At 50.0% G+C, this 25,277-nt stretch overlaps 7 protein-coding genes across 7 annotated transcripts; 4 read left to right on the forward strand and 3 right to left on the reverse strand.

Moving 5' to 3' along the window:
- Positions 1-436: 436 nt before the first annotated feature.
- On the forward strand, positions 437-2,552 carry MRS44_017409 (uncharacterized protein; the record flags this gene model as incomplete). The annotated part of the gene is made up of 7 exons (XM_046279753.2): positions 437-580; positions 639-664; positions 726-825; positions 881-1,164; positions 1,223-1,551; positions 1,617-1,917; positions 1,976-2,552. 7 exons carry the CDS (start codon positions 437-439, stop codon positions 2,550-2,552), a joined length of 1,761 nt encoding a protein of 586 aa, XP_046124913.2.
- A 1,926-nt stretch (positions 2,553-4,478) lies between these two features.
- MRS44_017410 (uncharacterized protein) lies at positions 4,479-6,302 on the forward strand (the record flags this gene model as incomplete). The annotated part of the gene is made up of 5 exons (XM_065617799.1): positions 4,479-4,705; positions 4,760-4,787; positions 4,855-5,460; positions 5,514-6,140; positions 6,201-6,302. The coding sequence occupies 5 exons, from the start codon at positions 4,479-4,481 to the stop codon at positions 6,300-6,302; spliced, it is 1,590 nt and encodes a 529-aa protein (XP_065473871.1).
- A 5,277-nt stretch (positions 6,303-11,579) lies between these two features.
- On the reverse strand, positions 11,580-13,171 carry MRS44_017411 (uncharacterized protein; the record flags this gene model as incomplete). The annotated part of the gene is made up of 4 exons (XM_065617800.1): positions 11,580-11,835; positions 11,896-12,076; positions 12,128-12,333; positions 12,387-13,171. 4 exons carry the CDS (start codon positions 13,169-13,171, stop codon positions 11,580-11,582), a joined length of 1,428 nt encoding a protein of 475 aa, XP_065473872.1.
- A 608-nt stretch (positions 13,172-13,779) lies between these two features.
- On the forward strand, positions 13,780-15,156 carry MRS44_017412 (uncharacterized protein; the record flags this gene model as incomplete). The annotated part of the gene is made up of 1 exon (XM_065617801.1): positions 13,780-15,156. The coding sequence occupies one exon, from the start codon at positions 13,780-13,782 to the stop codon at positions 15,154-15,156; it is 1,377 nt and encodes a 458-aa protein (XP_065473873.1).
- Positions 15,157-15,199: 43 nt separating this feature from the next.
- Positions 15,200-17,177, reverse strand: MRS44_017413 (uncharacterized protein; the record flags this gene model as incomplete). The annotated part of the gene is made up of 6 exons (XM_065617802.1): positions 15,200-15,416; positions 15,463-15,975; positions 16,034-16,214; positions 16,357-16,435; positions 16,500-16,938; positions 17,002-17,177. 6 exons carry the CDS (start codon positions 17,175-17,177, stop codon positions 15,200-15,202), a joined length of 1,605 nt encoding a protein of 534 aa, XP_065473874.1.
- A 272-nt stretch (positions 17,178-17,449) lies between these two features.
- On the forward strand, positions 17,450-18,796 carry MRS44_017414 (uncharacterized protein; the record flags this gene model as incomplete). The annotated part of the gene is made up of 1 exon (XM_065617803.1): positions 17,450-18,796. One exon carries the CDS (start codon positions 17,450-17,452, stop codon positions 18,794-18,796), a length of 1,347 nt encoding a protein of 448 aa, XP_065473875.1.
- Positions 18,797-21,648: 2,852 nt separating this feature from the next.
- MRS44_017415 (uncharacterized protein) lies at positions 21,649-25,065 on the reverse strand (the record flags this gene model as incomplete). Its single annotated transcript, XM_046277822.2, has 3 exons — positions 21,649-22,324; positions 22,734-23,423; positions 23,468-25,065. 3 exons carry the CDS (start codon positions 25,063-25,065, stop codon positions 21,649-21,651), a joined length of 2,964 nt encoding a protein of 987 aa, XP_046124907.2.
- Between the last annotated feature and the right edge of the window lie 212 nt (positions 25,066-25,277).

A 25,277-nucleotide genomic window follows, 5' to 3' on the forward strand; every position in this document is an offset into this window, starting at 1 on the left:
TGCATCTCTCACTCTCATTAGCCAGGGGCGGTCGATGAAAGACAACACCACCCCCACGTCGAAGCACCAGAAGCGTTGGTGGGCCACGCATTGAAAGTGCCATGTGAACTAGAGCAACCAATAGCGCTGCAAGAGAAGGTTCCCCGCACTATCTACCTGGTACAACTGCCGATCCCCAGCTGAGGTTTCCCCAGACTCAAAGCGGCAAGGGCCAGAAGCCATTCAACGACGTCAGCCAACCCGAGCTCGCATCTGTCCCTGGTCACGCCAAGCGAGATGCAATAGCGCGAGGGGTAATTTCCTGTTGCCTCGGGTATGTCAAAGCCCCTGACAAGCCTCGATGGCCGACTGAAAAGGTATAAAGGAAATGCGACTCAGCGGCGTGCTGCCTTGGCACTGACCTGCCATGGCAGTGGATCAATATAAACGCGAAAAAATGAACTCCGCTGACGACAAGCCCTCTGTCAACATTGACGAGGCACCGCCCTCGCAGCCGCATCAAAAGGAACTCGACGTCACCCCGATTCAGGAGGCTGCTGTTGAGGATGCCTACCATATCAAGCTCGGCTGGAGATCATGGGTAAGCAATGATTCCAGCCACGCGTCGTCCAATGGGTATTGAGCTAACAATAAAAAAGGTTGTGGTCTTTTGTACCTGCTTTGCGTGAGTCTTTCTGGCCTCGCTCCCTCTAATCCTTTGTTGGTTTTAACAACGAAATGCCCAGCATCATGGCCCAGGTGTTTGTCGTGGTTGCAGCTGGATCAGTCATCGCATTCATCGTCCGTGACCTGGGTGACGGGGCTGTCGCCGGATGGATTATCCAAGTACCACCTCCTCTGATTGATTCTCTCTGGGGTTGCCCTCTAACGGCTGATGCAGGGTCCTTTGTTGATGCAAAGCGTACTTTCACCTATTGTCGGGCGCCTTTCCGATGTCCTTGACCGCAAGTATCTCGCCTCAGTTCCGCCTCTCATCGCCTTTGCCGGAGCTGTCATGTCGGCCAAGGCAACTTCTATGAGCGTGCTCATTGGAGGCGGTATCCTGATTGGAACGACGCTATCCACGATTTCCATCGTTCAGGCCATCCCTTCGGAAATCCTCCCTCTCAAGTATCGACCAATTGCAAATGGACTGGCTTTTATCGGCGGCGCTGTTGGCAGCGTGTGAGTCTTTCTCTGCCACAAGTCATGATTTTTTCAATCCTAATGATATCATCTGTAGCATCGGCTCTTTGGGAGCCGGGGCTGTCACAAATGCCAACGCATCTGGATGGAGGTACATCTTTTGGATGCAGGCTGCATTTCACGGGGCCACCTCGTTGGCACTGTTCATCTTTTACTGGCCACCCAAGCGAACTGAATATCCTCGGATGTCTATCAAGGAGTGCCTGTGGGCGTGTGACCCTATTGGGTCCGCCCTCTACATCGGCAGTGTATCGCTCATGCTGCTAGCCCTGAACTGGGCAGGAGGGACTTATCCGTGGTCCGATGCCCACGTAATTGGCCCACTCGTTGCTGGTCTAGCCTTGTTTGTCCTCTTTGGTTTATACGGTATGTACCTACCTGAAGACTCTACCGTCTTGGGTTGATGTTGACGTTGCTGTCTGTCTCTCCAGAATGGAAGGGAAGATCAGACGGCCTTGTGGCCCATATCTTCTTCCAACAAAACGCAAACTTTGCCCTCTCTGTTTTCGCTTTTGGAGTGGAGGGCTGGGTCTTTTACTCGGCTGTCAACTCTATAGTACCACAGATCATCCTTCACTTGGGCTTCGAGACAGACCCATGGCAAATTTCGGTCAGGATCCTCGGCTTCACGCTGGTGAATCTCGGTCTTTCGATTCCCATCATGCTCTATGCCACCAAGTTTAAGGATCTCAAGTCTCCTCTCATTATGTCCTTTACTTTCTTCATCGCTGTGTAAGTATCAGGTCCATATCCACACTCCCCCCTGACTGCTCTAACAACACCCCAATAGATCAAGTTGCTACGCTGCCATCCGACCATCATGGAACACCATCCAGCACGTTCTCAATGTCCTCATGGGCATCGGACAGTCAGGACCTTTAACGCTGCTGGTCGCTTGCGTTCAATTCACCGCTCCGCACGCATACTTGTCCACGGCCACCGGACTTGCCTTTTCCATTCGCGCAATTGGCGGAGCATTTGGATCTGCTGTTCTTGATGCAATCATAAACGGACGACTAAACTCACATTACGCTCCTGCCGTAGGCAAGGCGGCTGTGACTGCAGGGTTGCCGGAAAAGAGTGTGCCAGCCTTGCTGCAGGCCCTGGCCACAGGCGAAATCGGGTCCAGTGACGTCGAGGGCGCCAACAGTGCGGTATGGAATGCTGCCATATCGGAGAGCAGATGGCAATATGCGCATGCGTATCGATTGGCTTGGTCAAGCGTTATCCCATTTGCTGTCTTGGCTCTTGTTGCTGTTGCTTGCCTTAAGGGTGTCAAGGAGCTGATGACTGAGAAGGTAGAGGCTACAGTAGAGCATGTCGGGCAGCAAGGCAAGGCGGATGTAGATGAGAAGGGGGATAACTAGAACCAAATCACTTGACATTGTAGGAGTGAAATAGCAACCCCACACATCGTCGTAGATTTTACTCCTCACATCATCTCTTGCGAGTCTGAGCCATTGTGTTGGAAACCTGCTGAATATGATGATTGCTATGAATTACTAAAGAAAGACCTCGGCTTCGCTCTACTAGCAGATGGGCCACATGTGTGTAAGACTATGAATATGGATCAACAGCCGAAATTCGTACCCAATTATCTCGAACATGTAAGTGATTCCTTCTGGTCAAAGCTAGTTATCTGTACAAGCTAATTCGACGGGAAAACGGCCATCATGGTTTTTGAGAAATGTAGACATGTGAGCTTCCAGTCTGCGCAAGGGCCCTAGAGTTGCTCAGGCTACGTCTTGCATCTTTTACCGACAATTGCAGTAGGTGCTCGTAAACTCTAGCTTGATGCCGGGAATACATCGCAAAAGAATTGCTGATAAACCCACTTGACTGGGGTGAAGTCTCCACCAGACCCATCACTGCCAGAGCATGTATCCCAGTCGTCTTTGCATGGATAGCTACAGTAGTTGACGCCATGGCTGAAGGTGGCACACGGGGCAGAACCAAGTTCGACCCAACACGCCATGGTGCTGTCATCCGTCTCGAAGCCCCTTTTGCAAAAGACACCCGATTCTCCTGCAGGAAAGCCAACCTGGCAATCAACCGCTGTGAAGGGCAGCTGTGGTTGTTGATGTTAGTGACGTCTCTATTAGAAGGTATTAGGGACAATATCAAAGAAGACAGTAGTTAACATCTGACAGCATTTAAACCCAATGCTGTGAAGGGCCGCAAAATAGAATCCCTTTGACATGGCACTTACTTCCTTAACTAGAATCATCTCGGTAAAGGTTTCTAACCCCCTCTTATAGCTAGCAAATATTGTTAGACTTATCGTGGCTGGCACTCGTCTTGGCAGTCCGCAAGGCGAAGTATTGTAAGAAACGATGCCAGTATAACTAATGGCTCTTTCTATTCCACTCTTTTAGTAATACTAGCCGTCTGTGGCAAGCGGTATGCCGCAGCTTCCCTCATGTGTTAAAAAGCTTGACCTACCGACCCCTAAATCATTGCAGCACATAACTTGTTGCTCCTTGATAACTGAACGGCACTTTTACCCGCTTGATTAGGATCAGGAAACATATGAATGATATTCCTAGGTAACTACTAAATGTTTTTAACCCCTGCCTTATGGGAATGCCATGTTTACGGAGCGACAACTGTGCTTGGCGCCATTTAAATCTTTCTATGAACACGACTTTATTGCGGCTATGTTCGCCTACTGCGCGAAGCATTTCCTTCCAAAAGGTATCTTATATGTTCTTGAAACAGGTTATCATAGCACACTACGTGTGAATGATGTCACTGCCCAGTTTCGTGCCCCATTTATCGGCGAAGACCGCTGCACAGTGCTAACCATTGATATCTATCTGGTGTGCTGTAAAAGATTAGTCATTGAGTGAAGCGCACTTCTCCAGCGGCTACTAGAGTCAAACTTGGACCTCGGCGTCAACTCTGTTTCCCATCAATCGAGTTATTTTCCCCAGCTGACGTTGACTGGTCTGACTGGGAGGTCCAGCCATGGATCAGCTTGCCTCTAGGTACCGGGAAATATTTTTAAAGCTATCCAAGCCTCTGATGCACTTTTTGCAGCTTCAGCCCTGACATAGCCACTTGTTACTGTACTGTACTTGCCGACCTGCCGACGTACAGCATCACTACCGCAAACCCAAATCAGCCATCACGACGTAACGGTGACGGAATTACGCCTTGACGCATTTGTACGTCATGGGTTATCACCGGCAAGATCCACCGAAGTTTCCGAGCCCATCTATATCATCAAGTGCACCTCTTGACCAGCAACCACTCACTCCCCAGACAGGCACCAGCGGCCGTCAACAGTAAACATGTCTCATCTCTCCACTGTTCACTCCCACAAAACTCAGCCAGGCAAGGCGCCTCGTGTCGAGCTCTCCGCCGACGAGGAGGATACCTTCACGACAAGCGACTATGGCTCGCGGTTCGCGTGCATGGAGCTGCCGCGCCATCAGTTACCCAACAGTGAGATGCCGCGCGACATTGCGTATCGCCTGATCAAGGATGAACTCAGCCTGGATAATAACCCGGCCCTCAAGTATGTAGTTATTTGCTTGGTATGCCTGTTGCAATTTCGCTGACTGGTTCAAAGCTTGGCGTCCTTTGTCACCACTTACATGGTAACTCAGTCCATCTCCATATCTGCCCATCCCATCAGACACATTAACCAGCATGGTATCATCACAGGAAGATGAAGTCGAGAAGCTAATGACGGAATCCTTTTCCAAAAACTTCATCGACTATGAAGAATATCCCCAATCCGCTGATATCCAAAACCGTTGCGTCAGCATCATCGGAAACCTCTTCCATGCCCCGGCTGGCGTTTCTGTGGGCACCTCTACTGTCGGCTCGTCTGAAGCCATCATGCTCGCCGTGCTCGCTATGAAGAAGCGCTGGAAGGCGCGTCGCCTGGCTGACGGGAAATCGGTCGACAAACCCAACATGATCATGTCGTCGGCCGTGCAGGTCGTCTGGGAGAAGGCGATGCGTTATTTCGAGGTCGAAGAAAGGTTCATCTATTGCGACCCTGATCGCTACGTTATTGATCCCGAACAAGCTGTCGACCTTTGCGATGAGAATACCATCGGTATTTGTGCCATCCTTGGCACGACTTACACCGGCCAGTACGAAGACGTCAAGGCGCTGAATGACCTTCTTATCGACCGCAAAGTCGACGTGCCTATTCATGTTGATGCCGCAAGCGGCGGCTTCGTTGCTCCGTTTATCGTACCCGAGCTAGAATGGGATTTCCGATGTGAAAAGGTTGTGTCCATCAACGTGTCTGGTCACAAGGTACTATCATTTATTCCATCCATGCCTGTTATTTCTGTTAACCTGTTCAATAGTATGGCCTTGTTTACCCAGGCGTCGGATGGGTTATCTGGCGGGCTCCCGAGTATCTTCCCCAAGAACTGGTCTTTAATATCAACTATCTTGGTGCCAATCAGTCGTCCTTCACCCTCAACTTCTCCAAAAGCGCATGCCAGGTCATCGGCCAGTATTACCAACTCATCCGCCTCGGTAGGCATGGTTACCATAGTATCATGAGCAATCTCACCCGTAATTCCGACTACCTCGCCGACGCCATCGAGAAGCAGGGCTTCATCATTATGTCAGAGCGCAACGGGGCAGGCCTGCCACTTGTTGCCTTCCGCTTCCGGACACCCGAGGACGACGGCAGTGACGAGCAGGGCAGGCATTACGATGAATTTGCTCTTGCTCATCATCTTCGATCTCGGGGATGGGTGGTTCCAGCGTACACTATGGCTCCCAAGTCTGGGGTCAAGATGTTGAGGATTGTTGTGAGGGAGGACTTTACACGGGCCCGGTGTGACTCGCTGATAAGTGACATTGCCCTTTGTTGTCGGCTTCTCGAAGACATGGATAAGGAGAGCTCCAAGAGATTTGAAGCATATATCAATAAGCACCTGACAGCTCTGGGCAAGAGTGATGGTGCTCATCCCGAATACAAGGTCAGTCTCCCTCCATGGACGTGACTGTTGGATCTGCGTCAAGTCAGAAACCACTAACAGGGAACAGGACGAGACCCATTCTCTTCAAGGAAAGATGGGAAAGACACACGCAGTTTGTTAGAGGAATCCAAGATTCAGATTGAGTACCAGCTGTCAGGTTAGGTGTTGTGTAATTCGATACGGTATGGCCAAGAGTTCGCAGGACTGGGACTGCCTTTGCGGAAACGACTAGGGCTCTGGACGGAACAGTTTGAAAGACTCCGCCAATCTACTTGATTATCCTGGATAATGAATGGAGGCTTTACTTTGAATCTTCGATGAGCTGAGAGTTCAGAAACACGACCAACTGGTGCTCAGATCGCCGAGTTCCATAAGGAAAGACAGGCGGGTCACAGAACAGCATTACAGCACTGACATGATACTTAGCAGGCACGCTCCAGTGAGACCTAACCCTACCATGGACCACAGCATACATGCCTGACAGCTTGCGTTTCTGCTAGTCCGAACATATTACCGAGACCCATGAATGGTAAACCGTGATTCAAGGCAGCAGGCAAGGCCTCTCCCGCTTTTGTGCCCTCGTACGATCCTCGACCGAAGATGCCGATGAACAGAAGTGCCTGAGCTGTTGGGGAACTCGGAATGAAGTATCCAGGTGTGGGCAAAGTTGCACTTGAGAACGTGGATTAGAAGTGGACTCGCCACAGAATGGCAGAAGCAGGACTAGCAAGCTGCCGGCAAACTCTGTAACGAGATTTCTGGCGTCTATACATTACATGAAGACTTAAAGGTAGTGGTAGATACAGAAGCTAAGGAAATGGCTGTGGTCTCTGCCTCGCTCGCGGCTATCTAGAGTCAAGCTCAAGGGAACAATCGGGTATGTCGCAGTTCGACTGGTAGTAACGCCTTCCACTCGAGCCCTTGCAATTGCAGCAGTGGCCTTAAATTGAGCTCCTCCATCACTAGTCAACATTAGGTTGAGTAGGGGACGGTTGAATTTGGAAGCGGGAGACTCCGACACACAACACTCTGGCTTCTCGGATGACAACGAAATCCATTCTTCCCTTCTTTGATATAGAGAGTTTGCAGAAACCCTCCTTTGACCTAAACTCTTGTGGCATTGGATGATGGTCTCCAGCTGGGCTTCTACACTAACAGCACCTCGACAGTCAGCTTAGATACACTCGTCGATGAGCCCATCATATTACAACTGTTTCTATCCAAGACACCTTCCGAGGCTAGTGCGACTAAGCTCATTTTAATTCCATATTTTGCAATATTCCCAGACTTATTTATGTCAGCTCCTCCAGTCTCCCGCGTCCGCGGCCGAATTTGATCGATCTTAGAGGCGCTGGAAGATAGCCTGGCTCATTAACGCCGGTCCTTCGTGATAAGCCCGGGTACTTAGAGGGGAATAATTGGGACGGGGGTCAAAAGTTCTATTCGAGTTCAGTAGCAACAGTGACTATATTCTCGTCCTCATGCGCAGCGAGCCTGCATCTTTATTCAACACACACGCCTGAATCAGCAACTTTGTCAACGCCTTTAATGGGTACCTGAATCTAATCCTAAGATCCCTTCAACTTTCAATGTCCAGCAACGCTCGGGTGACCGTGGTCCTACTAATAACGAACCCAGGGAACCGGGTATCACGCCGGGCAGAATCACCTTCGAGGCGACCCCTTTTATGGCTTTAAACGGCCACAAAAGGTTTACCTCACTATAATCTCTTCGGAGACTTACTACACAAATCCCAAAGAGAGCAGCCTTACCGACCCCATCATCTGATTCCCAGGAATTCACCGCTGCGTCCATGGACATTTCGGGTGAGCACAGAGGCCTGTTGCCTTCCAAGGGTAAGTCGCTTGACATACCGACTATTGGGCGCCCCTTGTTAGTAATACAGAGGTGTTCTGGGCAGGAGTTCCTGCCTGGACGGGCACCCATCAGTAACTTCTCAAGGGGACTTGAACTCTCAGTCCCGCTGCTGGTGATGGTGATAGTCCCATATTGGGTGATAGATCGGTAACGGTCGGCGTCCTTTAACTAGTCTGTTTATCGAGAACGAGTCATCCTCTAGGGTCACGGAGGCGAGGGTTGTCAATATTGTTGGTTCGTAATGGTTGGTTGGCCGAGAAACCCAGGGCGGGAACCCCGGTCTATTGTTGTTGCGTCTCCGGCACTAACTAAATAAGGAAGGCAGCGCGCTCTGGTTGCTTATCTCGACGAACGCGCCCAACATGCAAAGGGAAAACAAAATCAATGAATTCGCTGCCAAAGTTTGAAACAGTCCTGGTTCGATGATTTTTATCTTACGCGCGTCCGAAAGGTGAAGGACGTACTTCTCATTCTGTCGCTCTGCTTCCCATGACCAAGTGCATGCGATCTCTGGCTTACAGTTACCTACCCTATACTCCATTTGACCAATGAGGCCGCTGATTTTGGCCATTAAAATAGCATAACAATACGTGAGACTGCACACTCGGCTGTTATTGAATCTTCGTTAGTGGTATGGCAGTAAGCTTTCACAAGTTAGGCTAAGGAAGGGCGAGAAAGAGAGCCGCAATTAGCTATTTACTTACTAGGTATCACTGCCCGCCTGTATATAGTTGCTCTTATATATGTAAACAAAAGGTCATGTCCTCAGCGGGTGAACATGGCGAACTCGAGGCACAAGTGAGTATTTAATCCAGAAAGCCATCCCAGTTACACCCATCCACCCAGTCTCTAGTAGCGTCCGAGCAAGTAGTTATCATGCCATCGGCAGAGCCCACCACAAAATAACTGATTCTACACTGCGCATCTCTCTACTTGAATAGCGACGTAGACGGCAATCCGGCTTTTGATACATGAGGCAACAACGATGAGACGGCATAACCGGCTTATGCTATTATGAATGCTTGAACGGCTAGTAAATCTCTTAGTCACACTTTATTGTACAGCCTGAACAATAAAATGAAGACTCGCTCCGCTGCTGCTTACTTTAGCTGCAGCTATAGTAGTATCATTTATATGAAGGGGACTAACCGCAGACTTGACAGCAGGGATATAGGTGTCGTTATCCCAGCCGTCAAGTTGATGTGATTCCTCACTCTTAGCTTGGTAGTGCGTTTGAGATGGAGGGGTGTCACGTCACACCACTATATGCTGGTGAAATGTTGCGGATCTATCAGATGTGGATGGGGAAATCCACTTGTTTTGGAGTTGGCAAGGCAATCATCTCGGGCTCCGTTCACGCAGGGGTTCTCGTTGTGGGTTGAACCTCTTGCAGCAAGCCGCATACATGACCAGTCCCATCATTCATTGTCTTTTCGACTGTTAGAGATTGCTTTGAGTAAAATGCAATGCTTCAAAAGTAGACTTACCTGGGGCGATTCGCCGATTTTCACATCCTTCGAACATGAGAGCAATTCATGATGTATAAGATCAAGTCGTCATGAAACGGGGCTCAAAGAATCTGTGACATGTCTTTTAAGGATATAACGGACGGCTTCGCAATTAGCGTTTCTGAACAAAAGCTTCTTCTGAAAATTGCTTTAGTACAATAAAAAGCATAAGGACGACGGATTGAATGACAATGAAACTATCTTTGATTGAGATGGTGGATATGAATCCACAGAGGTATCTGAGAGCCCAATATTCCCCCCTGTAGCACTGTTCTATGGCCTGCAGTCGTGCAAGTTTTCTGTTGAGCGTAATTGTCTCGGCAATTGCCGTGCTATTCTGGGTGGATTCCATAGCTCGAAAATGCCAGACTAATGCTGAAAACTACTTCTTTGGCTTGGGGGGAATGACGCTTGCAGCGATGCGTGCTCGCGGTGTATGATACTCGGCAGAGGAATTCATGGTCGGGCATCCCGATACTCATTCCAACACCAATATATGGACAAAATGGGCAAAAAGAACAAACGCCAACCTCCAGACATCTTACGAACCCAAGATCTCCCAGAAAAGGTGAGAAGGGCATGAACAATGTACTAGAAAGATCTGCATGAGAACCTCAAGGCTTGCATCAACCTTCTTGGGTTTCTCGTGGCGGGCTGTAGCCATCTGCCCACAGACACTCGTTTGTTCGCGACTTCGCTGTTCTATATCTGCAACTGGTGCTCGCATTGCAGGAGGGGTTTGAAATCGATATCATCGTCGTAGATGTTGTCATCGTCGTCGTCGTCTTGACTAGCAGCCATGCTCTGGAGCACACTAAGTCTCTTGGGAGGGTGGGTGATCAAAGCGAGTGGGACAACATCAAGGAACGTAGTAGGCATATCAATGTGGGTCAACAAGTTGCCTCGTTCTTTAGTTTTGGGCGATTCTTGGTCGATTTTGACTCGGTTGTGAGCGCTCGATTCTTGTCATCAATTTAGGTCATGGCTGTGGCTTGTCGAGCCAGACGCCTCGTCGTATCGAGGTTAGGACTCTGTGTGGTTCTGATCAAAAAGAATTGGGGTTAAGTGACCAAGGCTGGGCAGAAAATAGCCATCATGGCCCGGGACAACTGGACGTATATGGGGTTGTTTTTTGGATGAGTGGAGAAGGACTGGAATAATGGTGACTTCAGTGAGAATAAATAAAAGAGGAAGAGAAAAGAAGAAAGACATAGAGATATAGAGAGAACGAGAGGTAAAGCAAAGTCCAGAGACTGTTCTATTCTCGAATAACTGAGTTTGTAGAAAATACGCTTGAGCACTGACAGGTCGAAATGAGGGTGATACAAGAACAAAAGGCTGAGCCTACCTTGTAATAACGGCCTTAAATTGTTTGCAGAAACGTGGCCAAGGCCAGGTATACCACATGAGTACGTGCAACACCAGATTCACCATTTCTAGGGGCATATGTGCATCTGTGGTGTTGCTTTTATCAACAGGGCACCCACCCCTGGGGATGGAAGACCGATTATGCTCGGGACCCCCGCCCCCAGGGTTTGAGCCAAATTACAAGCATCCGTGTCTGAGACTTCTTTCATATCCCATGATCTTCTTTATCTCAAAACGTACAATGAAACCGGGATACATGCGCGCGCATTGCACGTCCGGCCTAGCTGCTATTTGTCAATTCCATGATGGCCATTACACCAACACACTGGCAAAGCCCAGGCCTTTCGCTTGGGACAATATTAGATAACCATCGCTGTATTGTGCTGCGCCCTACGTTTGCATCTCGCTTTGCCTTGAATTCTGTTTTTGTTGCCCTGAGAAAAGTTAGAGAACCACCGAGACCGCTCTCCTTTTCTTGTATAATAGATATCTTGTTTAATCCAGTATTGAAATTCTGTCTTCCTAGCTTTCTGAGACTTAAGGCTTATCTCTCGACCTTTATTTCCTATACCTCGGCTAATACTAGCATATTAGCGCGTTTAATTAACTACTAACTACGTATCTAGGGTTAGGTAACTATCCCCCTCATGTGACGACTAACACCTATCTCTAAATAATACACCTCTTACGCTTTATCTGTAATACTTTCGTTTTTGCGAATCCCAGTATCAGTCTTTTGCGAGGCGGCATCCTCAATGACACCATTCAGTATCGCAGAGCCTTCAAACCTCGTGTTGATCTCTTCGAGCTCCAGTCCCTTGGTCTCAACAAAGGTAAAGTAAGCAATAATGAGGAACGCAAAGTTCCAGGATGCGTTGATGAAATAAAACTTCCAGCCCAGATCAGCCATAGCATAGGCCATGGCGAAGGAGGCGAGAAGGCTTGAGGCATTCGTCAGCTTATGTCAGGAATTTGAGAGTTCTTAAATAGTCACAACTTACCCGAATCCAGAATCGAGCATGCGGAAGATTGCAATGCCTGTCGCACGGAGCTTGAAGGGCGACACCTCTGTTGGGTACAGGCTTGTCATGGGCGTGATGGAGAAGGCGTAGAAGCCCTGAAAGACAAAAATGACAGCAATGGTGCCATAAATTCCCGAGGTATTGGTGCTCTCGCCATACCCTATGGACGGCTGTCAGGGCCATATTTGACCGACTAAATGAAAGGACTCACGTTTGATAAGACCGCCGATCAACAGCAGCGTTGCTGTCATACCGCCGACACCGATAAACGTCTGGATTCTGCGACCAAGGACGTCGAGCATGAAACTGCCAAAAATGGCTACAGCAAAAGACCAGCAGTTAATGATGACCTGTACTTGTGTTTGGGTGACCGGATTTGTGATGCCAGCTTGGCTGAGTATCTTTGTCAGGTAGAAGCTGGACATAATGGTCAGCGACCAAGGCACGTCGCACTAAAACTCCTTACTCACGAGATGATGAAATTGCCAAACATGTTAATCATAGGACCGAAGCTGCAAAGAATCGCAAGTCTCCGCCTGTTCGCCTTGGTTGCAACAATCTCTCTCCATGGATTGCGAGGATACTCCGCCGCCTCACGGACAATAGTGGTTCTGACCTCGCGTAGCTGCTCCTCTGCTTTCTGCAAGTCCACATTGTTCTTGCCTTGCATGATGATCAAAACTTCCAGGGCCTCCTGGTTCCGGTCGTGTGCAATCAGCCAGCGAGGAGACTCCGGCACAAACGGAACAATGAGGACAGCCAGCGCGCTGGGGACGAACTGAAGTAGAGAAGGCAACCGCCATGCCCAAGTGCTCTGGATGTTCTGACTGCCGTAATTAACAATGGCCGAAGCAAGGCTGCCAACGTAGTAGCAGGAAAAGAAGAGTCCCAGAACGCGCGCACGTCGGTGAGGCGGAAGCAGCTCACCGAGTAGCGTAGGTGCAGCTCCATTGCTAATTGCAGAGCCGACACCGACGATAAACCTCGCAATGACAAACATGGGAACATTCTGGGAGGCAGCTTGCAGGATAATGCCGACAACACTGACGGCTGAGGCGACGTAGATGGCACGTCGACGACCAAGGTAGTCTGGGACAGGCTGCATGAGAAAAGCACCAAAGATGCCTCCTATCCACATGGCAGCATTGTTGAGACCCTCGGTGGCGGTGTTGAGATGGAAGTACTCTGAGTAAGAGGGCAAGATCAACAACCCATTCATGACAGACGAATCATATCCGAGGGTCTTGACAGTCATTAGCAAGAGATTATATAGTAGCTCGGCTGACTTACTGCCGAATTGACAATAGTGACAGCGAGCAGCAGGGGCATTAAAACCCTATGGTCCGCAGGCACCAGCCTGGAGACATGTTTTCGCCCAAAGCCCATCCTCGCAGTGTTGGCGGTTACTGAACTTGGCGGAAGAAGAGTTGATGGTAGAACTAGAAACTTAGGAGTTGGTCTTTTGCAGCCTGCGGGGATCCGAATACTAGAAGCAGAGTTATTAGAAGTATCTTATACTTCACAAGATTGACTGTTCCTATCTGTAATTTCTTATCGGCTATTGGCTACAAGGGGCGTTATTATCTCTGGGGTAGAGATAGAGTCTTATCTGGCAGATGCTTATCCGCATCCGGAGTAGATCTCTGGGGAACCCCCCACAGACCCTGGCGAGGCTTGAGTGAGCTCGGGTGAGCTCGGGCGAGCTCGCCCACTAGTTTAACTTGTACAGCCTCTCCACGTAACATAAGATCTCGGGTATTTTAGGCCGTTGATACGAGTCCTTGGACATGAGTCAGGACTACACCGACTCTATTTGTTCCAGGACCATTATCAGTTTGAGTTACAAGCGCAAGCCCGTCAGTCATGCCCGCTTCTATTCGAGAGTGGCCCGCATGGGCAGAGTACACCAGCGAAGACGCTGCATCAGTCAAGGACCCAGAGTTTTTGGCTATCAAAAAGGCCATCATCGCGGAATACGGCGCCGAAGCCCTCCGCAAGAGCTGGATCAAGGTGTGCAAGGAGCTCGAGGCCATCACCGATGAGATTGCAGACAAGGGAAACACAATCATTCCTACGTTTGAGACCTCCCAAGTCCTCAATGATGGCTTCACGGCTGTTCAGGAGCAGGACATAAAGCGAATTGGCGCTTTTGTCTGCCGAGGAACCGTTCCAGCAACTGAGACGACATGCCTTTACAGCGACTTGAAGCAATACGTTGCAGACAACAAAGACTCCATCAAGGCTTGGCCGGCAGAAAGCCCATCGATGCTTGTCCTATACAACTCTCCTACTCAGAATGCCCTACGTTCGCACCCGAACCACCTCAAGCTCCAGCACAAGCTAAACGAACTATGGCACGACTCGACCAACGAGACATCCCCAGACCCTCTTGTGTACCTTGACGGCGTTCGTGACCGCGCTCCAGGACAGCCATTTCTTGGCTTGGGCCCTCATATAGATGCAGGGAGTCTCTGCCGCTGGGCGGACCCGACCTACCGCAAAGTCTATGACAGCATCTTCTCCGGTGAACCAGACAACCACGACCCATATGACCTTGGCGTACGTAAAAACGCAGACCAAGAGCTCTACAAGGGCATGGCACACTCGACCGTCATACGCACGTTTCAGGGATGGACGGCTCTTACACCCACAGCCCCGAGAGAGGGTACTATCATGGTGTACCCTAACGTCAAGACTGCGATTGCGTACGTGCTACTACGACCGTTCTTCATTCCGCCCCAAGATCTGGCGTACATCATGGACGCTGAGAAGTGGACGCTGGACGATTCGACCGGCTGGTTTCCCGGAACAACAAAGCCTGACAGTCAGCGACTTAGCCGGGCGTCGCATCCTCATCTTAGACTGGAGGAATGCATGGTGTACATGCCCCAGATAAACCCAGGCGACACCGTATGGTGGCATTGCGATGTATGTCTTTCTAATCCCCACCCTCTACTTTTGTCGCTGATCCTTTATAAGATGTGTCATGCCGTAGATACCGAGCACCTAGGTCAAAACAACGCATCGGTCACATTCATTGCCGCATGCCCTACGACCCCTGTGAACGAAGTATACGTCAAGAGACAACTGGCCGCTATTTTGGGAGGACGCCCGGCTCCAGACTATGCGGAGGGTAATGATGATCTAGATGAAACTGCAATGAAAGGATACGTTGGCCTGGGAGGACTCGGAGATGAGGCACGTCGAGCATTTGGCTTTCACCTTCTGGGCACTGCGTAACCCTTGACTGGATTCTGTATATCCAATTTCATATTTCATACATCTAGTCCAAACTACCGTCCGTCTGATTGCCTTTAACCATATTCTCTCGTAATATCCTGGCTGCATGATAGGCCACCGCGCTGTGCTCCTTGATCTTTTCTAGTAATTCAACAGCGCCTTGTATCGTCTCGGTATACTCCTCGTCCTTGGTACTTGAGTCGCTTCGGCATTCAGAGAGTAACGCTAGAGCAGATGCGAAGATGTGGTATGAAAGCGCCCTACTTAATCTTGAGCATTTGTTAGTCAATAGGATTGCAAACGTACCATTGCTTCCGCATTGATATAGGCTGATCCCAGTTACGGTTTATCCAAACGATGCTCATGGCGGATCTAACGCTGATTGTTCTCGCCCAGTCACACTGGCCTGGATATGAAAGCCACTGTTCCTGAAGCGTACAGTTAATTTGGAGGCGAAGATGCAGCAACACGAGAGTGAGGTCGAAGCGTTGCCACTTGATCCAAGGTTGGGCCAGTTCAAGCCGCCTTATCTCGTCGCTTTCATCGGCGTCAGGCCGCAAATGTACCGGCAGGGTATCTATGATCTCTGCTAGCTCTTCATCTGCCTTCCTAACAACTTGGGCCATCTCAGCCAAAGACGCTGGGTCAGACCGAATAGCCTGGCGGAAGTAGTAGAAAATTGTGGATGTCCTTGCCATAAAGATGTGGTAGTGAACTGGGTGGGTGACGTTCTCCTCTTCGTCTGTGGATGTGGCTGACGGTAGTGGAACGTCAAAATCAGTATAATGAACCCTTGGTGATCGATAAGGCAGGGTTAACCTAATCATCTATCAGGAATGGGATAGAATAGAGGATATTTCAACGGTTGTAGGCATACCAATCACATATAACAAGCGTCCACCACAGTCGATGTTGTCCTTCTGCGCTCAAGCATGATGAAGCCATCTCAGAGTAGCCCTGGTCTAGGCCAATCCTCTGAGCAATGCGTATTGCAGAACTCCAAAGATGTTCCCCTAGTTCCGAATCTCCTCTGTTGTTGAAGGAAATGCCCAGGATTGCTATAGCTTGGACAGAGCGTATGCTGGGTATCCGCATGAAGTCGGCCTTGTGCAGGCAAAATATGGCAGCGTGATACCAGTTCGCTGAGGTTTCTTGGTGATTGATGCCTACCGGCGGTGGAAGACGAGTTAGTAGACGTACGGATCTGGAGCCAGAGCTGCTCACCATCTGGGAGTGGCAGGTTCTCCGCTTCAGCGTCATCCATCATCAGAAGCGCTGTCTGATAATCATTAGCTTCTCAACCTTATAGCGTGAATTATATAGATAGACATAGGAGGTCCTACACTCAGAACGCTGAAATAGACTGCCATCCATGAAGCATCAGCTTTGTCGAGTGATAAATTCTCTTGCATGGTCCCCATAAACACGGTGCACTCATGACTAAAGTGCGGATACTCGAGTGCATAGTGCACCCACGAGTGCCAGGTCCTGTCGTAGGCAATCAACCGGTCGCTGCAAGCAGGGCTTGGTAGGATAATGTCTTCCCAGTGCAAGATGGTTGAACTGGCGCGTGTCTCTGGAGTCGTGGAAATATTCTGCCAGAGTTGTTCTTCGGCGCCGCTACTGTACTGGGATTCTTTGATGCTTCCGAGTGTTACTGGCCTTGCGTTGCTCTGAGGAAGCTCTCCTCTCTCAGCTCTTAAGACACTAATCTCTCGACGTAATCGCTGATTCTCACGGCTTAGTTCCTCATAAGTGAGCACATGAGGACCATCTTGCCACCTAGACGCAGTGAAATTAAAAGATTAGCCAAGCTCAACCACTTAATTGGCCTTGGCTACATACGTTCTCACCTCGCCGCGTATGATGACCATCTCCCTCACACAAGCGTCGGCTTGTCCCCGCTTGATACAGCGCGAGCATGGCACCGACTTGTCGCACTTTACCTTGCGAGAGGCACACGACAAGCAGCTGCGGGGTGCACGCTGCGTCGTGCGAAGGGATATCCCGGTGCTGCCCATGACTGAGTTCTCTAAGATTGAGCAGTTAGCGGGCATGGATACGTGAAGATAAACAGCATATAAAATCCGGGGTTCAACCCGGCCGAACTCACCCGAGGATGGTCGGTGATCTAATTGGGTGGGCAGATAAGACCGACTACTCTTATCGAAGCCGCCGGCATCCGACGAAGGTAGCGTCGGCACATGCCGATGTCAAGGCCATCAATATAATAGTGGAATATCCAGCTTTACTTCAAGTTGAACGGCATTGACCTCCGCCTACGCCCTTCACAATGTCCTCAACTCTGGTCTTCCAGGGGACAATCGTTCACTCCCTCGATCCCGAAAATCTAGAAATCTTGCAGAATGCGACACTCATAGTCCACGACGGTCGTATCACTGGCTTGTATAAGTGCACCGATGAGATACCACAAGATGCCATCCCTCCGGCAGCCAAGCTCCATAAACTCCCATTTGGAGACTTTTTGATTCCGGGCTTCGTTGACATACACAACCGCGCTCCTCAATGGCCGATGCGCGGTCTCGGCCAAGGTCTTCACATCCTGGATTGGCTCAACGACGTCACTTTTCCCTTTGAGGCACGCTTTGCCGACCATGACTACGCATCTAGCATGTATGAGTATACTGTTGAGGACTTTTTACGTCACGGAATCACTACGGCATCATACTATGGGTCGCGACATGCAGAAGCAACACGAATCCTAGCGAAAATATGCCATAAAAAGGGCCAGCGCGCCTTGGTGGGGAAATGCAACATGGACAGGAATGCACCAGACTACATCTGTGAAGAGGATGCATCTGCATCCCTTCATGAGACCGAAGAGTGCATCCGCCATATCCGAGCCTTGGGTGGGAATGAGGATGCTCTAGTAACACCTGTTGTGACGCCCAGATTTGCCATCTGCTGCACACCTGAGCTACTCAAGGGTCTGGGCGATATGATTCGGGGCGACGATACCTTGGCAATGCAGACACATTTCAACGAAGCTCAACAGGAGATAGACGCAACTAAGGCGCTTTTCCCAGAGTTTGGCGGGAGCGAGGCGGACCTATACGAAAGCTACGGGTTGCTTAACCGCAGAGCTATCCTAGCCCACTGTACCATTATGAACGACTACGAAAAGGAGCGGATCAAGGCGCTACAGTGCGGCGTCGCGCATTGCCCCATTGCTAACATGACGGTTGGAGGAGGCTTCATGGTCGCGCCGATAAGGGACTTTTTGCGCCGTGGCATCAAGATCGGTCTGGGGACGGATAGCGGTGGTGGATGGGCATCCCAGATGCTTGCTGTCATACGCCAGGCCATGATAGCATCAAATGCACAAGAGGCTTTGTCCAAGGGTGGGGATAAGGCACTATCACTAGACGAAGCATTCTACCTCGCGACAATGGGTGGTGCGAGGGTCCTCTGTCTAGAGGAAAGAATAGGCAGCCTTGAGGTTGGTAAGGAACTTGACGCTGTCTGGGTGACGACAACGATGGGACTGCAGTCGGCCATGGCCCCGCGAGATACCCAAGACTCACCGAGAAGGGTGTTTGAGAAGTTTATTATGACGGGTGATGATCGGAATATGGCTCATGTGTATGTCAGAGGTCGGCGAGTAGCTGGAAGTAAGTAAAACTGCTAGTATTATATAATGCCTATCCTAGCTGCGCGGCAGATTTATTAGTAACTCTAATAGGTTTTCCATAAAAGAGTACGCTAATAAATAAAAATAATAAATTTATTACACTTGAATAAATCCTGCTAAAGTTGGGATTCTTCTCCTCAAATTTCTTCTCGCCAGATAATCCACTCGGATCCGGGGTGCAGGTGCCAATGCCCACCCTGAGACACGGGAGACCGCTTGGTGGTTACCTTTGGCACAAAGGATGGTCTTGATATTTCCTCTGTATGATCGGGAGTTGACCCGTACCTCACGCCCCTTGCCAGATCGCCATAAACACGTTATCAGTCGGGGAGTAAGCCTGTAGCAACCAACTGTAGCCACATCAATTTTTATCGAGGTCCCGGAGTATTCCCTTCCGGTCCTGACCTTTGATCTCTTTATTCATGGGTTTCGAGTTTTGTGGCAGGGTCATATCGAAGCGCAGGGATGTTGCCAGTCGCGACGGAAACAGGAGGAATGAAGCTATTGTGTTTTTGGTACAATTGAAACCCGGCCCTTGATGGAATAACTGAGCCAGAAGGCCATTAATATTGATATCCCATTTGGTGACGTGCTCCTGCAGCCAAAGTGGCCGTCATGACTAAGGTTCCTGCAGAGATTCTCAACTAGTTTATATAGAATTAACCCGTTCATTCTCAACATAAAGGGGGAAAGGTTTAAGTTATCGCCATTAAAGTAAGTCAACAAGAGTACAGGGAGGAACATGTCAGATAGAGCTTAAATACAACATCTCGGCGAATTACCAAACTTTGGTTAGCACACATCAACTTTGAACACAATGCCTCTTTTTAGACACTCGCCGTTATAAGTCTTCAGTTATGATTCAACATGTCTGAAAGGAGTCGTATTTTATCTACACGATATCTTGGAACACATTTAGATGGTCAGGAGACAATTCTGCGAACTTATCACCGTAGGGAAATATATTGACTTAGTTCCCCTCGAGGTCTAAGCGCTGGGAATGGTGCCCAAGCATAGTGAGATCTCGTATAGACCATTTCAATGGCGACTTCCTCTGTCCACTTCTGGCCCACGCCTTGGTTTGAGAGATGCTCTTTGTTAACTCTGTAAGTCACAGTGGGATACAGTTGGCCGAGGACATGCCCTCACCTTATTTCCACGGCATTTTCGTATTATTATTGTCCACAATGATGACAAGAAGCCGTCAGCCACAACAGCAAGAAACACAGTCAATAATACATGACGGTATCAAAACCCAATACCGTACGGTATTTTCGTATCCTTATGGGAAATCCTATTAGGAAGTCCTTGAATACTTGAAGGTCTAGGCCTACCTGAGTCACTTCATAGAGGCAGATTGGCATGGGGGTTTGTACGCATTATGCGTCCCCGCCGTCCATCCAGCTGTGGTGGCTCGCCCATCATATACAGCACATCACCCGGGCGAATGGTTTAGTGGTATAATACTCCCTTAGCAAGTTTCTTCAGAAAGATCCTCGCCACCTCTGGGAGTGGTCCAGGGTTCGATTCCCTGTTCGTCCAATTTCAGGTGGTTAAATTCCACTGTTATCCACTCTTTTTGCCATCCTGAAGGGAGACAAGATGAAGCCAGCTAATATGCCTCAGGAACTTTGAACGGTGGTATTTCTCTATCCAATGAGAGGCCTCAGGTTGCCCCAAATCTCTGGATCAATATCCGCGGACATGTATTGTGAAAATTGTCTTCATTTACGCCGTCACTAGTATGATCCCGGTATCAGGCTCAGGATCAAATCACTTCATCCGGGCCCATATCAATAAGGTAGTAATCGCTATAAAGGATATGGGACACAAAATGGACCAAGCCAACCATCAAAGTCTTGATCTTAGGCGTCAAGCTTCGATCGGGTTAGCTACCCAAGCTTACTTGACCCGAGATGCCGATGGGGACGCAGCGGCTTATGTTTCGACCCCAGAGGGCTTGTGGCTAATGATATAACCCAGCTTGTATGCAGCACCTGTTGAGAGGTACTTTTCACTTTTATCGCAACGGCTTAACGATAGGGCTCTTGAAGCATGAGGTCATACTTCTATCAATTTCGACGCTGCAGTGGCCTAAGGCTTGGTGAAGCATGGTTGACGGGGGGAAGCTGGCTGCTAGATTTCCATCGCAAGCAGTCTGCCTCCGGGCCGGACCGGACCGGCAGAACGGAGCCCGCGCTAGCGATCAGCCACCCGGCACAGAGCGGGCCCGGAGCGGGGCTAGGCCGGGTTCACCGTGAGAGCGGGACTCTATCGATGTGATACTCGGTCAAGGTGATTCCTGAACTCTCAATATCATCGACTGGCATCTTGCGGTTGCTAAGCATTTTCTACTGGGATTATCCGGTCATACGAGGCTGATTATCGCATTCCCCTTGATCGGCTCTCGCGAAGACACCTGGCAAACAACTATCAAGACACTTGTGACGTGTCGGTCTTCTGGCGCAGTTATCCCATCGAGGGCCGGGCTTGAACTATAACAAAGAACACAATTTCTTTTAAGCATACCATGGCAATGAAGACGGCGCTGTCTGTTGGAGACGACAAGTGAGCTCTGCAAAGGCTCCCCCGAACATAATGATTTGCGTGTCCCGTGTGGGTTAAGATCTTCAGATTAAAAGCAAGTCCTTCAGGGGCAAATCCTCAACGAGAACACGAACACAACACGAATACACTAATTCAACCAATGGACCGAATACACGTACTGTCTAACAATCCCTATTTCCTTCCACCTGCTCAGACCAACACGGCATCTACTACCAGATTACCAGAACCCATCAGTCAAGGTTCACGCTTCCAAAAAAAAAAAAAACCGCCCCTTACAGATCGCATACAATCCAGCTCGGCGTCCAGTGATGTATTAGCAGCCCATCTATATGACCTAGCTCATTGATTGGATATTCCAGGACCTCCTCGGCGTCCTTACCCGCGGCAGGCATCCCACGTGCGATAAAGGGTGAAAGTTGCTGCTCGGAGAATCCAGGTCCGTCTTCCATGGCTTGTCGAAGCATAGTTCCGAGTTCTTCCTGCTCGTCAGGCCTGGGTGCGTAGAAGTTGTTCTGGTCGTCGGCTATCAAAATGGGTTGAAATAGGGACCGCACGCCCTTTAGGGCTTCGGGCTCGGCTATTGGTGCGTAGTCTTGAATCTCCTCTGCCATGATTCGGTAGGCAGTAGCGAGATTCATAACAACGAAAGCCGACCAAAATGCATTGAAAATCCCTTCGCCAGTGATGTCGTTGAAATTGTTCCACGATCCATTGCCACCCCCCTCAAGGAAGACTGGCATCAGCTGCTCCCAGTCTTGAGGAGCATGCAGCACTATTGTGAAAAGCCGTCGTATCTCCACCATCTCCGTCAAATTCGTCGGTGCTTGTGGCCCCGATGTTTTATCACTTCTGTTGTTTTGTCCGTCTTCGTCACTGTTGTCCTCATCATCCTCATCCTCATCCTCATCGTCGTCGTCCTCGTCTGGGAAGTTGTGCCACAGTTGACAGCTATTGAAATACGAAGAATACAATAGAGAGGCCACGCGCTTTCCACATTCTTGAATTTCAACCTCTGAAGACAGATATCGTGTGTCTTTCCGCAGGGGGTGGAACAATCCTCAATTGATTCTGTGCCATCCGTCGTAGCACCAGATTGCCGTTATGGTGGCTGGCTTCGCATCACCACCCCACCAATCTCGTTCCCATTCCCGGACTGCCTGTTTCCGGGCGCAACAGGAGCATGTATGCCGCCATAGAGTCCTGGAGATGTGAGATTCCAAAATGGCTCCAAGTGTCGGCGTTTTGCGTTTGCGTTAACAGCGTCATCGTGGTGTCCGAGTTGGCGCTTCGAGGGCATTTCAATTCAGAAACAAGAGTGACTCTAAAACTAAAAAATATCTATCAGATATGCTTAGACATTCCCGCATCATTAACCATATCGATCAGAGACCCCCACGTAGCTCCATCAAACATATCAAATATCATATCTGCGCCGTCAAACTGGCCTAAATTCTGATCAAAGTTCTGGCGCCTGTCTGGGAAAGTCGTGGGGATGGGTGCACGGTAGGGCCCCAAGACTCGTTCACTATTTGGCATGCTTAAATCCGGGAGGGATGTGAAGGCGTCGAATTGAAAGGAATCATATAGACCTGTGGCTGACTGGTAGTCGTTTGGATCGTGGCTTGGCGTGTCTGGGTTGTAGTAGTCGTTTCTTGGGAAGTTGTCGTGCCGAGTATCAGGGCCATTGCGTAGGCTTGACCTTGGGAGGGGGCTGTGCGCTGTTGATGGATTACGGGCGTTTGATGATCCTCTAAGGGCCCTGGATGGAAGTTGTGGTGGGGGTTGGGCTTCAGAGCGGAGACGCGTTCTGGGACTATTTGTTGCACGTCGCTTTGTTGAACCAGGTCCAATGCTCGACGGCCGATCACTATGAGCAGGTCTACCTGAGTAACCGGATTCAACGTCTCCTTCTGGTCGAAAGCGCTTCCGCTCTCTGGTCTTTACCTCAATGCTCCTCAATAACATGGACAAGACCTCTTTACAATCCTTTGCCATGCGCCAGCGATTGGTCATGGCAGTCAGGAGATCCAAGGCGGACGATATCCCACTTCGAGAGTCAGCTAGATAGGAATAATAAAGAGAAATACATACGATATGGCCTTGGCTGGACTGTATGACTGGAGCCATGTGGCAAGAGCCAAAATGAGGCCACTCATCCAGACAGCCGTCATATATCCGGGCCAGAATAAAGGTCCCCCAAGGTCCGAGTACTTCCCCACTGTCTCGATGATACTGCTCGCAGCCCCGATGCATACCTGCAAGCCGGCCCTGAATTCGGCGCTCGAGGTATCAAGGGACAGTGTAGGCCTATGGAGAAGGAGGACGCAGTAATGATACAAAACAAAAGGGAAGACTGTAGGTTCTGGTGTAAGCTCTGGATTTTCCTGTTTAGTCCTTGAATCGAGGCGTGGCTGCGTCAAACTGTTTCCCCATGCTGACACGTCTGCTTTGAGGAAGAGGACAGTCTGATCGTCGGCTTTTCTATCTGGTATAGACTTATGGAATATCTCCAGTAACCTTCCTACTAGCTGGGAGTACCGCACGTGGTGTTCCAAAACGGACTGGGTTTCTCGGCGGTGCTGGAGAATGGCCGCTGTTCTCCTCGATGGCCCGCTTGGACTCTCACTTGGGTTCCGCCCTAGGTCTGCACTCTCCTCGGGTGAGGGATCTCTGCTCTGGGCTCGCAGTCGTGGGGATGCTAGACGTCTGTCGGGGTGGTTGGCCGGCAGGTGAAGAATCAGATTATCCGCTGCAGCAGCACTCGACGGTGAAAGCACTGACTGCGCAACGGGTTCATGCAAGTCTCGATGACCAGGCGCACAAACATCGATATCAGAATCCTGTATCCCATTCGGATGCCCCAGGGACTGGCTCAGAAACCGGTCAAGTACGTAAAAGCTCCAGAAGATGCGTTTCCGCATATCTCGGTCTTCAGGGGACAAGTGCCAGTACCGGAACGGACAGCGGTGCATGCCCGTCTGAAATATGGATCTTGAGATTAGCCCACCGACGGATGACGCGTTCCGGAGGGACATTGTGGATATGAAGTAGACCTGAGCGGCAAGCAGGGCTTGGATGGAAGGGATGTCGCACCGGAGAGCGAGGAGGCCTAGCGTGGGGAGGAGATCAGAAGCCGAGCGGATGGAGATGGAGGATAAGTCAGGGATATTGTCACTCTCGAGGCGAGCGATGTTGAAGATGCATTTGAAGGTGACGAGACGGCTGAGAGGTGTGGTAGATGTGTCGTGGTAGAGGGCGTCAAGCTGGGAGAGGCATTCTGGTCCATGGAGGAAGGGAACGAGGGGATGCCAGATACGGAAATATGTCAAGACTAGTTGCCTGGCTATGGCGTAGTCAGGGAGTTTGCTCAAATCAAAGGATGGGCTTGCAGCTGCTGGTTGGCGTTGATCGTTCGTTTGGGTAATGCCGGCTTCGCCTGATGCTCCAGCCTCCAGCCCTATGTTGCGACCGGCCTGCTCATCCCCGCCGACGATGCAGTCCTCTGGTGACGGGTCATTGAGCAGATGTTCTCCATTTTCGCTGGCGTGCTGCCTCTCTTCTGATTCTGCATCCGGGGTGGTGGCGAATGCCCTGCGGACGGTGTTGATGAAGTAGACGCCTGAGGAGCTGCCGACGTATTGGCTGTCGCCGTTCTTGAGGGCTCGGAGGCTTCCAATCTCGGGAGTCATTGCGGGTGGCCGCGGAGGGGATTGGCCGTTGAGTATTCAATGCCTTTGGGGCTATGAGAATTGAAGATTGAGATGAGAGGACGGTAGTTGAAGAGTGTGGGGAACTGGTCCGGGCTGCTCCGGGGCCGGGTATACGCGGTGGTGCATTACCACATGGGTGACAAAACCATGTACGAAAATGACAGTTGATTTCTCGCACATGGTCCCTTGGC

The sequence above is a fragment of the Fusarium solani genome (assembly GCF_023522795.1).
Source record: "Fusarium solani strain SB1 chromosome Unknown bctg00000013, whole genome shotgun sequence".
NCBI classification, from domain to species: Eukaryota; Fungi; Ascomycota; class Sordariomycetes; order Hypocreales; family Nectriaceae; genus Fusarium; species Fusarium solani.